The sequence below is a fragment of the Phycodurus eques genome, chromosome 1, assembly GCF_024500275.1.
Source record: "Phycodurus eques isolate BA_2022a chromosome 1, UOR_Pequ_1.1, whole genome shotgun sequence".
In the NCBI taxonomy this organism is placed as follows: Eukaryota; Metazoa; Chordata; class Actinopteri; order Syngnathiformes; family Syngnathidae; genus Phycodurus; species Phycodurus eques.
Genome location: NC_084525.1, coordinates 42,702,320 through 42,716,981, shown reverse-complemented (window position 1 = coordinate 42,716,981; position 14,662 = coordinate 42,702,320). Strand labels below are relative to the sequence as shown.

Genomic DNA, 14,662 nt, shown 5'->3' with positions numbered 1-14,662 from the left:
TTTACTCCGGGTATTCCGGTTTCCTCCCACATCCCAAAAACATGCATGGTAGGTCGATTTAAAACTAAATTGCCCGTAGGTGTGAATGTGAGTGCAAATAGTTGTTTGTTTCTATGTGCCCTGCGATTGGCTGGAGATCAGCTCCGGGTGTACACCGCCTCTCGCCCGAAGATAGCTGGCATAGGCTCCAGCACGCCCGCGACCCTAGTGAGGAGAAGCGGCTCAGAAAATGGATGGATGGACTATCAACAACAACCCAGAAGAATAAATCGTTTTAAGATGAGGAGCCTATAATCAAAATAATTCCATAGCTGTTTAAGACATGACTCTTCTTCTAAAAAATGTTTTCATCTTCGAGTCAATTTGAGATTAAGGTTTATGGATCCATACTCTCTTTCACTTGAATGAAGGAAACTTAAAAAAAATACATATCTAGATGGCATTTGTTTGACTGACCTATGTCTGTGTTTATCAATAGATTTCTCCTTAATTCACTCAACAAAGTCCTCTACATATTTAAACATGTCAGGGGAAGATATTCTCTCTAATAACTGAAGAAGTTCTGTGGTGATATGTTTTCCTTCAATATTTATCCCTGCAATGGCTTGGTAATTGCAATTCTACGCAAATGAGTACATTTTAATTAATGAGCTCACAATTTACATATCAATGCAGTTTTTTTTTTATACATGACATAATAAGATACGCCCTAACTGTATTCACCTGTAGTGTCCCAGTACATACAATAAGCCTGTATGATGCTAGTACCTAATATGTGCATGTTAGCAAGACACACGTTAATTATGTTTGTTCTTGTCATTTGTGAACTCGAGAATTTTCTTCATCAGCACTCCCCTCAAGAGTAAAAAAAAAAAAAACAGAAACAAAAGCAAAACTTTGCTGAGGGCTGGGGTCTGCTGCTGCCAGTTTTGTGCCTCTGTGCTCCGCAGCGCTCTGTAAGAGAAAGGAGAGGGGATCGGGAGCTTGACTTAGCCACTCCAGAGTCTTCTTTTTTTTTTTTTTCACCCATTCAGAGGTAGACTTGCTGGTGTGTTTTGGATCATTGTCCTGCTGTAGAACGCAAGTTCGTTGTAGCTTGAGGTCATGAACAGATGGCCGGACATTCCCCCTCAGGATTTATTAGTAGACAGCAAAATTCCTGGTCTTTCAGTTCCTGAAGCAACAAAACAGCCCCAGACCATCACACTATCACCACCATATTATACTGTTGGTATGATGTTCTTTTTCTGAAATGCAGATGTAATGGCCCTGCGATTGGCTGGCAACCTCCTGCCCAATGACAGCTGGGATAGGCTCCAGCACGCCCGCGACCCTAGTGAGGAGAAGCGGCTCAGAAAATGGATGGATGCAGATGTAATGGGACACACCCCTTTGAAAAATTACAACTACTGTATCGTCAGACCACAGAGTATTTTCCCAAAAGTCTTGGGGATCATCAAGATCTCTTCTCGTCTTTGAGATTAGCCTTAATATTCTATTTACTCAGCAGTGGTTTTCATCTTGGAACTCTGCCATGCAGTCAATTTTGGCCCAGTGTCTTTCTTATGGTGGAGTCATGAACACTGACCTTCACTGAGACCAGTGAGGCCTGCAGTTTTTTGGGTTTTGGGGGCAATCACTTTTTCACACAGCGCCATGTAGTTTGGGATTTTTTTCCTCTTCCTTAAAAATAAAAACCTTCATTTAAAAACTGCATTTTGTGTTTACTTGTGTTGTCTTTGACTAATATTTAAATTTGTTTGATGATGGAAAACTAGGCGGCACGGTGGCGACTGGTTAGAGCGTCAGCCTCACAGTTCTGAGGACCCGGGTTCAATCCCCGGTCCCGCCTGTGTGGAGTTTGCATGTTCTCCCCGTGCCTGCGTGGGTTTTCTCCGGGCACTCCGGTTTCCTCCCACATCCCAAAAACATGCATTAATTGGAGACTCTAAATTGCCCGTAGGTCTGAATGTGAGTGCGAATGGTTGTTTGTTTGTATGTGCCCTGCGATTGGCTGGCAACCAGTTCAGGGTGTACCCCGCCTCCTGCCCGATGACAGCTGGGATAGGCTCCAGCACGCCCGCGACCCTAGTGAGGAGAAGCGGCTCAGAAAATGGATGGATGGATGGGAAAGTAAGTGTGACAAACATGCAGAAAAATAAGAAATCAGGAAGGGGCAAACACTTTTCACACCACTGTATGAATATAATCATCAAAACTACATCACACAGTCAGCGATTTCAAATCCGGTTTTGGTGTTCAAATGCTTTTGCATTAGACCTACAAACTGCATAGATGTCATCCTTAAACCATGTCACAAATTAATTTTGACCTATGTTATGCAGTCATGGTGGTCATGGATATAATCCCAGGGTTTGACTGCACGGAATTTTATTTTTTATTTTTTTCAGCAAATTATTTAGGGGAGCTCAAGGTTCGGCAAACAAGACCACAGTCACACACAAAAAAGCAAGTCAAGAAACAAGCTGTATTTGTCCAAGAAACATGTCCTCATCTTACATGACTAAAGTCTTATTTTTTCATTAAAAAAATAATCGTGTTTAAAAAAAATAAAATAAAATAAAAAATATATATATATATTTTTTAAAGAAACAAAGTCATATTTTGGGGTGAGGGTCTAATTTAAAAATTCCCACATGCATCATGCATCTACATATCTGGCATTTATACTTTTGGACCAAATTTGTGACACTGATAAGAATCTTATATTGATGAGAAAAATGTCATTATTTTTTTTCAAAAAAGAATATCAAACCTGCAGTTCCCATTAGAATGGATACTATGCTAATACTGGACGTATTTTCTTTTTGAAGTATTTAACTTGCGCTTTATTTATGTTTTATTTGCTAAAATTCAACCTGATTTGTCCCTGCACTTGCAGGTGTTGTCGCACAACCTCTGCACTGTGTTGTGCATCCCACATGATCCAGTTGCTTTGGAGGAGCACTTCCGGGATGATGACCACGGTCCAGTCTCCAGTCAGGGTTACATGCCCTACCTCAACAAATACATCCTTGATAAGGTGATTTTATTATAATTTTATTTTATAGCAGGGGCACACCAACATAGAGTCTGCAGGCATCAGGTCACCCCCAAGGACCACATGAGTAGACCGTGGGTCAGTTAAAAAAAAATAGCTCACCAGTAATGGGAAATTGTGACTTCCTATGAATGTTGCAGAAGTGATCATTTGAAAATGTAAAATTTTGCAGGGATTTATAGAAATAAAGTGGTTGCATGTTGATATGTATCTGTTTCTGACATGGTTAAAGTAATCTATCCATTTTTCGGAACCGCTTATCCTCACGAGGGTTGCAGGTGTGCTGGCTCCTATCTCAGGTAACTCTGGGTGAGAGGTGGGGCACACCCTGAACACAAATAGGCAAACAATTGTCAAAACAACACTCACATTAACACCTACGGACCATTTAAAGTCTTCAACTAACCTCCCATGCATGTTTTTGGAATGTGGGAGGAAATCGTAGTACCCGGAGAAAACCTACACAGGCACGGGGAGAACATGCAAACTCCACACAGGGGAGGCCGAATTTGAACCCGGGTCCTCAGAACTGTGAGGCAGATGTCCTAACCAGTGTCCACTGTGCCGCCCATTGTTAATTTATTGTTGATCATTGCTGAGAATTCCTTAACATGATTAGTGTCTTCACATGAATGAATGAATATCCTTAATTATTAATATACTACTACTAATATACTACTGCCCCATACAACACTCATATCTAATGTGTCATTATTCTATATATATAAGGATTTGGATGAGAAAACATCTTGTTTACAGTTAGTTTTTTGTCTTTCGTCTTCTTTTCTCACTCCCCTCGAGAAACTTTGTTCTGTTCGACTGATCGACTCTGATTCTCAATAAATATCCATTATAATACTAAGAAACCACAGCAGCAGCTTAACAACTCCACTGTGACACAATAAACATGTAACGGCATAAAAGGGATACAGATCCTCCATTCTGCTTGACCGAACAGCCGAACACAACAAAAAAGAAAAAAGAGAGTAGCATTTCTCTTTTCATTGAGGGGGAACTGGAGCGTCATGAGTCAGTCGTTCAGACCTTCAGGAATACTTCAGAGTTTCTTCACAACTTGGTCTGTGATGGTGACGCCAACACTGACCTCATGTCGCTCTTCACTGCTGCGACCACTCCAGAAAAAAAGTGTAGCTGTAAATCTCAGACATTTGGTATTTGTCAGGAAGGCAGGTCTCGCTTAGGGCTGTGCTGTTGACTCTGTCGCCAACAAGCTCTCTGGCCATGAGGGCTGTTCTCTTTCTGGTCTCTCTACCTTGGTGTTGGTGAGTAGGCAAAACGATTCCCGATAACACTGTGTGTGTCTTGTTTCTCCGCGAGGGGTTGAACGTATGCAGGAGTGTGAGAGTTTGCATTCACTTATCACTGTTGTCTTTGTATTTCTCCAACTTGCACACCGCCACTCTGGGCACAGTTCATTTTTCACACAAAGTTGGAGAGCGAGCGCTGTCTCTGCATTTTTGTTTTTTTTTAAATAAATAGTGGTACTTAAAAATGATGGTACCGAATAATTTTTTTCCAGGTAGGTATTACGGTTTGGTTTTGGTACCGGTACTCCGTGCAAGCCTAGTGTCAAATGAAAAAAAAAAAAATCTGTAACACAGCTTCCAGACAATTAGTACATACTGTAGTTCCAAGTATTATCAACAAAACATTTTCCATAACAGTTAAACAAAGTGCTTTCAACACTGTACTGTAAGCTCAATAAATCATAGTGGTGTGTGCCGTTGAGAGATGTTTCATTAGATTTGAGGGACTCACAATGTGTGTTTTTTGTGGCCCATGTGGTACGCCATATTGGTCACCCCTGTTATAATGAAACATCCATCCATCCATTTTCCGTACTGCTTATCCTCACTAGGGTCACCGGTGTGCTGGAACCTATCTCTCTGGAACCTATCTTCGGGCGAGAGGCAGGGTTCACCCTAAACTGGTCACCAGCTCACATTCACACCTATGGGCAATTTAGAGTCTTCAATGAACATACCATACATGTTTTTGAGATGAGGGAGGAAACCGGAGTACCTGGAGAAAACCCACGCAGGCACGGGGAGAACATGCAAACTCCACACAGGCGAGGCCGGATTTGAACCCGGGTCCTCACAACTGTGAGGCAGATGTGCTAACAAGTCGGTCGCTGTGCCGCCATAATGAAAAAGACATGATAAATTACTAACAGAAACAGTGGACACAAATAAAAACAATGTTACTGTGGGACAAGATGAGTCTCACCACCAACTAAATGTCATGCATTATTGTAGATATAATATCTAAGTTTGTAAAGTACACTAAGTCAATAACACTTATCCTCACACGGGTCACGGGCGTGCTGGAGCCTATCCCATCTATCTTTGGGAAAGAGGCGGGGTACACCCCAAACTGGTCGTCAGTCAATCACATTGATATTAATTGCACATTGTTGAGCGACTATTTACATGGCATGTGCATCCCTGGTCCGACCGGTATTTTTTTTTTTTTTTTTTTTTTAAGCAACTGGTGCTTTGAATGAGTCCGTCTCACCGGTGCTCAGCATGTCCTGCACAGCATAATTGGCTTACAGGATGTGAAGCTGAAAAACCAAACGTCATTTGTTTTGGTTGCGTGGCACTATCTTCGTCTACTTCGGTGTGAATGGTCAACTGTTTTACTGGAAGCATGTGCCGGTGAAAGATGTCTCATCAGGCTGTATCGAATACAAGGTCAGGAAGCACTTTTGTCCATTGCCGAACATGCATTTGATGTACAGATTCTTTCCTTTAAGTTTGTTCACGGAAAGGTAATAGTTAATTTACCCGGGCTCACCATTCCTGTTGTTTATAATTTCCTCAGTCCTCAACAACTCACTAGTGTTGACTCGTAGTGTGCTTACTTGCTCCTGTTTGTGTCAACAACACCCGTCGATCTCGACCTCTGCTTGATTTGCAATGAAATTTGACTCTACCTCAGCCAGTCATCATCACTTATGTGGTTCTCTCCTGCTCAGTCACCAAAAACATATTTAAAAAAATTATAATAATAAGCGATCTCACTGGTCTGATGAAAACAGTTTTAATGATTTAATAATTAAAATAATGCTTCATATAAAATTTGGCAGTAACAGAAACATGTTATCATGATTGAAAAGTAATTAATTAGATTACACATTAATGAAAAATGTAACACTGTTACGAACGCCGTTATTACCGTAACTGATTATGAGAGAGTGTGCACGCTTGTGAATCCACATTTCAGTTTATTTATAATTCCACTCTTGAAAACATTTTAAAAAGGTCCCATTAATGGTGAAAAAAACTTGACATTTTTCATCTTGGTCTTTTTTTTTTTTTTTTTTTTAAATCACAAATCCTGGCATTTGAGAAGGGGCGTGTTAACTTAGATGCACAGGATATTAGAGACAGTCTTTTGATTTGAAAGAAACAATTTAAACGTTTAACGTAATCTAAATGGTGTTGGTCAAAAACATCGGTGTCACGTACGTGGTTAGGGCGAAGGCGAGGAACGCAAGGCAAGAACATGGTGGACCCAATTGCAGGGAAGCAGGGAGGCAAGGCAGGAGTGCGGGAGTCTCAAAATAATAATATTTAATCTTCAAAAAAGGAAAACAAGGCTCTTGGATAAAGCAAAACTGAACGAAGTCCCACAACAGATAACTAAACCAAAGTAACAAAGAAACACTTGAATATCTAAAACTGGAACCAAACTATGACCTGTGAGTAAGACATGGAATAGAAAGGGAAAATGACACCTGACAATGACATACCACAATGATAAAGACAACTGGCGACTATGACATGGCAAAGACATGTGACAACGACAATGAACCGACAAGAACTGAAAGAAACCAGGGAACTAAATACAAACAGATTGACGAGACAACGAGGAACACCTGGACAAGACACGAGTGGCTGGAGAGAGCTGATAGGTCGACACAAAGTAGACGAGAACAGGTGGACACGACAACCTAATGAGCACACGACAAACATGGAACACAGGAAAACATGGAACAAAACTAAACACAACCCAAACCAAAACACAGACCATGACAATCGGCAAGTTTGCCAGGGAGAGGAAACTAGACATGCAACCAACATTCCTTTAGGCCTAATTGAATTAGATTTTCTGGGGTGAAAATGATGTTTTTGGAAGAAACACATTCTCCTATATTTGTGTTTGACATTCAGATTGTGAGATTGTAAAACTGGAGTGAGCACCCCTAAATTCCCGTCATTGATTTACCCCTGATGGTATCGTGCTGACAATATGTTTGTTTTTTCTAGGTAGTTGAAGGTTCATTCAACAAAGAAGATGTGGATGAGCTGTGTTGGACACTGACAGCAAAGAAAAACTACAAACCCAATAGAAGTTCAAGCACAGTTCTGGCGGCGCGAGATGCATTTCGGCTTTGGTGCCTTTTTAACTTTCTGTCAGAGGACAAGTACCCTTTGGTGATGGTCCCTGATGAGGTTGGTCTAACACATCCATCCATCCATTTTCTGAGCCGCTTATCCTCACTAGGGTCGCGGGCGTGCTGGACCCTATCCCAGCTATCATCGGGCAGGAGGCGGGGTACACCCTGAACTGGTTGCCAGCCAATCGCAGGGCACATATAAGCAAACAACCATTTGCACTCACATTCACACCTACGGGCCATTTAGAGTCTTCAATTAGCCTACCATGCATGTTTTTGGGATGTGGGAGGTAAACCGGAGTGCCCGGAGAAAACCCACGCAGGCACGGGGAGAACATGCAAACTCCACACAGGCGGGGCCGGGATTTGAACCCTGGTCCTCAGAACTGTGAGGCAGACGCTCTAACCGTGCCGCCTGGTCGAACACAGAGTTGGGCAATTCATTTTCTAAAGGGACCACAGGAGAAACTGGAATGGTTGTTGAGAGCCATGCCAGCATGCTAACCTCAATTGTCTTATAGACTGTATTAATTTATTTAGATAAACTTTATTGTTTTAATAATAATAATGCATTACACTTACAGTATATCGCGCTTTTCAAGGCACTCAAAGACGCTTTACAGTTTCATGTGTTATTCATTCACTGCTCAGTCACACCTAGTGGTGGTACGCTACTCTGCGTTGCACCGGCCCATATACAGTGTGTGTGTGTGTGTGTGTTTGCGTGTGTATGTCCGCACGTGCAATGACAATAACATTTCTAATTCTATTCGTGTTACAATGTTGGTTTTATGATGGTGACAGTTTGGACTGTATTATATAGAACTGATCTCAATGGAAAATTTACTTTAGAGCGTGGACCAAATTTAAGATTGTCCAGTGTCGCAAAATTGATTGTGGTCCAACTTGGAGTTACCGATGTAATACTATTGTTATTATGAAATTTGACGGTGTAACAATGTATTATGTAGTCTCAAGGCTTAGCTTTCCCATAATCAGCCAACCAGTCAATTTATCAATCAGTGTGTATTTGTAAAGCATCTTTCATGCAAACAGTAAATGTGACAGAAAATGAATGAATAGTGTGAGGAGCAAAGAAATTATTATTATTATTTTAGCTGGAAGAAAAATTGAATGACATAGTTGTTATATGTTATACTGCTGTCTTGTTCATTCTTATCATAAGGCATCTGAGAAACAAACACAGATTATTTACAAGCACCCAGTGCAGCCTGACTGAAAGCTTGTTTCTTGCAACATGGAACATTCAGGCAGGCTCTTTTTATGCTGCCATTTGGGCTCCCGTCTTACTTTCAACCTCGTGTTTTGGTTTCCTGTCATTTATTTTTGAGGGCTACCAAGAAGAAGGTTGACATTTAGAGGCCAGATTAGCTTCATTCATACTGAGCCCCACAAAACATTATCCACCTCATGTATGCTTTTCTAAACTGCCCAGTGTGTCAATCAATCTTCAATAACAAGTTATAAATCAAAAGTTGCTGTGAACCTGGGAATTCACAGAACTGGTAAAACATGAATTTCTCCTCCTTATTTATATTTTAACTTGTTTTGGTACTCCATGTAACTTTGTGAAAATAAATCTTCAGATAATGTTAGCCAAGTGAGACTTAAGTAGATCCCCATCCCTCACTTCTAGATGTACAGTATATTTATTTACACTGCCTGTAATTTCTATGGGGATAAAATGTGAAATTTCACTCATGAAAGGCAAAGAGAGACTAATAATGTTTTATTATTCTCAGACAGGCATGCCGAATCTTGGACCCTAAAGCAGACTCAATGAAAATGGAGCAATTAAACTGAATTTATTAAACCGGGAAAGCATTTAACGCGCAAAAAACAAGACCATTTAATAAACGGAAAACAATGACAAATGGTCGAGGTCAAGTGACAACTATCCATCCATCCATCCATTTTCTGAGCCGCTTCTTCTCACGAGGGTCGCGGGCGTGCTGGAGCCGATCTCACCTGTTATCGGGCAGGAGGCGGGGTACACCCTGAACTGGTTGCCAGCCAATCGCAGGGCACATAGAAACAAACAACCATTCGCGCTCACAGCCATGCCTATGGGCAATTTAGAGTCTCCAATTAATGCATGTTTTTGGGATGCGGGAGGAAACCGGAGTACCCGGAGAAAACCCACGCAGGCACGGGGAGAACATGCAAACTCCACACAGGCGGGGCCGGGGATTGAACCCGGGTCCTCAGAACTAACCAGTCGTCCACCGTGCCGCCCAAGTGACAACTATCATGTACAAAAGTAAACTCAAAGAGGTGGACTGAGAGTTGCTAACCAGTTTATCACCGTGCCACCTGATTAAAAAAAACTTATGTTGTTAATTAATCTTGATAAATCGCATTTTAACTAATATGACAACAATATACAGTGGGTACGGGAAGTATTCAGACCCCCTTAAATTTTTCACTCTTTTTTTATATTGCAGCCATTTGCTAAAATAATTTCAGTTAATTTTTTCCCACAATAATGTACACAGCACGACATATTGACAGAAAAAAACCCGGAATTGTTTAAATTTTGCAGACTATTGCAATATTAGTCATTCGAACTGCTCTAAGTGCTAGAGGACTCTGCATCTTTTTCACAATTGTAAAAAAAAAAAAAAAATGTACCGGCATTACCAGATAACTATTAACCCTTTATTGCTCAGTGACTGTTTTTTTGTCAATGTCTTTATGTCTCAAAAGTGTTCTCTGTCAATTGACTGTCTGTTGTCGTACTAGAGCGGCTCCAACTACCGGAGACAAATTCCTTGTGTGTTTTTTGGACACACTTGGCAAATAAAGATGATTCTGATTCTGATTTATTAAAAAAGAAAAACTGAAATATCACACAGCCATAAGTATTCAGACCCTTTGCTCATTATTTAGTAGAAACACCCTTTTGAGCTAATACAGCCATGAGTCTTTTTGGGAATGATGGGAACAAGTTTTTCACACCTGGATTTGGTGATCCTCTGCCATTCCTCCTTGCAGATCCTCTCCAGTTATGTCAGGTTGGATGGTGAATGTTGGTGGGCAGCCATTTTCAGGTCTGTCCAGAGATGCTCAATTGGGTTTAAGTCAGAGCTCTGGCTGGGCAATTCAAGAGCAGTCACAGAGCTGTTCTGAAGCCACTCCTTCGTTATTTTAGCTGTGTGCTTAGAGTCATTGTCTTGTTGGAAGGTGAACCTTCAACCTAGTCTGAGGTCCTGAGCATGATGGAGAAGGTTTTCATCCAGGATATCCCTGTACTTGGCCGCATTCATCTTTCCTACAATTGCAACCAGTCGGGCTGTCCCTGCAGCTGAAAAACACCCTCACAGCATGATGCTGCCACCACCATGCTTCACTGTTGGGACAGTATTGGACAGTGCAGTGATTGAGCAGTGCCTGGTTTTCTCTACACATACCGCTTAGAATTAAGGCCAAAAAGTTCCACCTTGGTTTTCATCAGACCAGAGAATCTTATTTCTCACCATCTTGGGAGTCCTTCAGGTGTTTTTTCGCAAACTCCATGCGGGCTTTCATGTCTTGCAGAGGAGAGGCTTCCGTCGGGCCTTGCAGAGGAGAGGCTTCCGTCGGGCCACCCTGCCATAAAGCCCCGACTGGTGGAGGGCTGCAGTGATGGTTGACTTTCTAGAACTTTCTCCTATATCCCGACTGCATCTCATGAGCTCAGCCACAGTGATCTTTGGGTTCTTCTTTACCTCTCTCACCAAGGTTCTTCTCCTCCAATTGCTCAGTTTGGCCGGATGGCCAGCACCAGGAAGGGTTCTGTTCATCCCAAACGTCTTCCATTTAAGGATTATGAAGGCCACTGTGCTCTCAGGAACCTTAAGTGCAGCAGATGTTTTTTTGTAACCTTGGACAGATCTCTGCCTTGCCACAATTCTGTCTCTGAGCTCTTCAGGCAGTACCTTTGACCTCATGATTCTCATTTGCTCTGACACGCACTGTGAGCTGTAAGGTCTTATATAGACAGGTGTGTGGCTTTCCTAATCAAATCCCATCAGTATAAACAAACACAGCTGGACTCTAATGAAGGTGTAGAACCAGTTTAAAGATGATCAGAAGAAATGGACAGCACCCGAGTTAAATATATGAGTGTCACAGCAAAGGGTCGGAATACTTATGGCTGTGTCATATTTCAGTTTATTTTTAAATAAATCAGCCAAAAGTTCAACAATTAATTTTTTTTTCTGTCAATATGGTGTGGTGTGTGTACATTAATGAGGAAAAATATGAACTTAAATGATTTTCACAAATGGCTGCAATATAACAAAGAGTGAAACATTTAAGGCGGTCTGAAAACTTTCCGTACCCACTATATATATGTATTCATTTATTTACGTCCCAAAAACCTTATTTCATCCCAATTTAACAGTAAGTATTTCCTCCACAATTTAGGATAAAAATATAAAATTTTTAAAAAGCTACACAAAAGTCATTGATTTTATTCCTGGGATTTTCCAATATTCACAAAAAATGACAAAAAGTGAGAGGGTTTGTCATAGTAGCACAAAATATTGATAGTAGCGGTGTTGCGGTGTTCTTTTTTGTATGGTAGAACATGCTGTGAGCCACATTGACCCATGACCATTTTTAGAAAGAAACAAACAGAAGTGTTAAAATAAATAGATATGGTAATGAAAAAAATAATCTCTGTATCTCTCTCTACAACCACACACACGCCTCCCACATCCAGATGGAGTACCTACTCAAGAAGATATACACAGCAATGAGTCTTGAGTTCAACTGTGTTGAACTGGAGGACATATTCTCCCAAGATACGGTGCAGCAGAGAGGCATCACTGTTTGGGTTTTCTTGGAGATGATGGATACAGGAAAGGTGGCCAGAGGCATTGATAGGAGTGTTATCAGCATGGCTCTCGAGGAAGTATACATGGAGATCGTTGGCGATGTCCTCAAAGAGGTAGGATCCCCAAGTGTGGTCTGAGACACTGCTTCCTGACATGCTCTGCTTTGTGTCTTGACAATGTGCATGTGTGTGTGCGCGTGCGTTTGTGTGTGTTTTGCAGGGTTATTTGTGGAAGAGAGGCCAACTCAGAAGAAACTGGAAAGAGCGCTGGTTCACTCTGAAGCCGGGCAACTTGTTCTACTACACTAGGGAGGACCGTAAGGAGTGCCAGGGCAACATTGCTTTGGATGGCAACTGCTGTGTGGAGGTAAAAGCAGCAGCAGCAGTGCTTGTTGAATCCAAGTCTTCCCTTTATTGCCATCAACTGTTTGGACCCTCTTTACGTACTGGAAAAGCAAATATCCAATTAGTGTTTTGGAAGGTTACTTCCAAATGCAAAATCACAGTATGTCATCATATGATCACACCATAATCTTTTGCATACTTGCTTGTTTCAAGGTACTGCCAGACCGCGATGGTAAAAGGTGCATGTTTTGTCTAAAAACACTCTCCAAAACATATGAGATGAGCTCGTCAGACACCAAACAGAGACAAGAATGGACAACAGGTCAGGAGAAATCAATATATCAATCCTACAGAGGTTCTGTAATGACACAGAACCTCATTTGTCTTCCACCACAGCCATTCAGATGGCTATCAGGCTGCACGTGGAGGGGAAGACGTCCCTCCACAAGGACTTAAAGCTGAAGCGGCATGAGCAGCGTGAGCAGCGTGACAAGAGGCAACAGGCCAAAGAGGAAGAGCTGCAGAGGCTCTTGAGGGAGGCGCAGAAGCAGGCCCAGGATCTCCTGGAGCAGGACGAAGAGAGGAGGCGCCAGCAGCATGAGCAGCTCCAGCAGACCTTGGAGGTGCAGCTGCGGGAGGCCGAGGAGGTAAGCGTGGCGGTAAGTGCGAGAAGGTTCACACGAGAGTTGGTTTTGAGAGATTTCCTTCCTGCTATGTGGGTTTCAAGGTGCGAATTAGCATGCAGGCGGAGATGGCACTTAAAGAGGAAGAAGCAGAAAGGCAGAGGAAGAGGATCCGTGAGCTGGAGGATATGCAGAAGCAACAGGAGGAGGCACTGCAGCAGGAGATTAGAGCCAGGCTGGATGAGGAGGCCTTCCGCTATGCTCAAGCAGGGTAAAAGTTGTATTTATCCCATAAAATATAACCATTATTACTCCTTTCCTTTCTTTGGACTGGAAAGGATTGAGATATCAATATGACTGGCTGGATTTACTATACATTACATCCAGACACATGCACGGACATTTTTGGGGAAAGGTGCTCAGGCTGAAAAAAGGGCACCCTTTGCCAAAATGATCAGAATCAGAATCGGAATCAGAATCATCTTTATTTGCCAATTATGTCCAAAACACACAAGGAATTTGTCTCCGGTAGTTGGAGCCGCTCTAGTACAACAAACAGTCAATTTACAGAACACTTTGGGGACATAAAGACATTGACAAAAAACAATTGTGCAAAAAGATGCAGAGTCCTCTAGCACTTAGAGCAGTTCGAACGACTAATATTGCAATAGTCCGGTGCAATGACCATTGTGCAAAGGGCGCTGAGACTTCAAGGAGTGTATGCGGTTTAAAGTGACGAGTAGTGCGATCATCTGGGACAATGTTGGTTATGCAAATGTTACAGATACTCCTCAATCAGTGTGCAAATGGAGCAGATGCTACTCTGGCATGAGTGGCCAGTATATGCAAATAGTGCAGCATGGCGAGACAACTACAGTGAGTGCACGAGTAATACATAATTGGCCCCACAGAAATGTGACAACGAACTCAAGTCAAAAAATTGCCAGCTTGTTGTAATGGAATTATAGGTTAGGTGTTTAAGAAGTTGATCGCAAGAGGGAAGAAGCTGTTGGAATGTCTACTAGTTCTAGTTTGCGTTGATCGGTAGCGCCTACCTGAGGGAAGGAGCTGGAAGAGCTGGTGACCGGGGTGCAGACGGTCCGAGAGGATTTTGCACGCCCTTGTCTTAGTTCTGGCAGCGTGCAAGTCCTCAATGGTGGGTAGGGGGGTACCGACAATCCTTTCAGCAGTTTTGATTGTCCTTTGCAGTCGGAGTTTGTCCTTTTTTGTAGCAGCACCAAACCAGACTGTGATGGAAGAACACAGGACCGATTCGATGACCGCTGTGTAGAACTGTCTCAGCAGCTCCGGTGGCAGGCCGTGCTTTCTCAGAAGCCGCAGGAAGTACATCCTCTGCTGGGCCTTTT

General features: G+C 42.2%; 1 protein-coding gene across 2 annotated transcripts in view; it reads left to right on the top strand.

The window, feature by feature from the left end:
- Positions 1 to 14,662, top strand: part of LOC133411211 (differentially expressed in FDCP 6 homolog) — a 41,871-nt gene that overhangs the window by 2,083 nt on the left and 25,126 nt on the right. Inside the window, exons 3-9 of one of the 2 annotated variants that reach the window (XM_061693265.1) lie at positions 2,903 to 3,043; positions 7,357 to 7,542; positions 12,214 to 12,441; positions 12,548 to 12,694; positions 12,886 to 12,994; positions 13,069 to 13,319; positions 13,400 to 13,566. In XM_061693265.1, coding sequence (XP_061549249.1) covers positions 2,903 to 3,043; positions 7,357 to 7,542; positions 12,214 to 12,441; positions 12,548 to 12,694; positions 12,886 to 12,994; positions 13,069 to 13,319; positions 13,400 to 13,566 — 1,229 coding nt within the window. The remainder of the gene's footprint in view (positions 1 to 2,902; positions 3,044 to 7,356; positions 7,543 to 12,213; positions 12,442 to 12,547; positions 12,695 to 12,885; positions 12,995 to 13,068; positions 13,320 to 13,399; positions 13,567 to 14,662) is intronic. The other variant, XM_061693275.1, reaches the window with a different exon arrangement.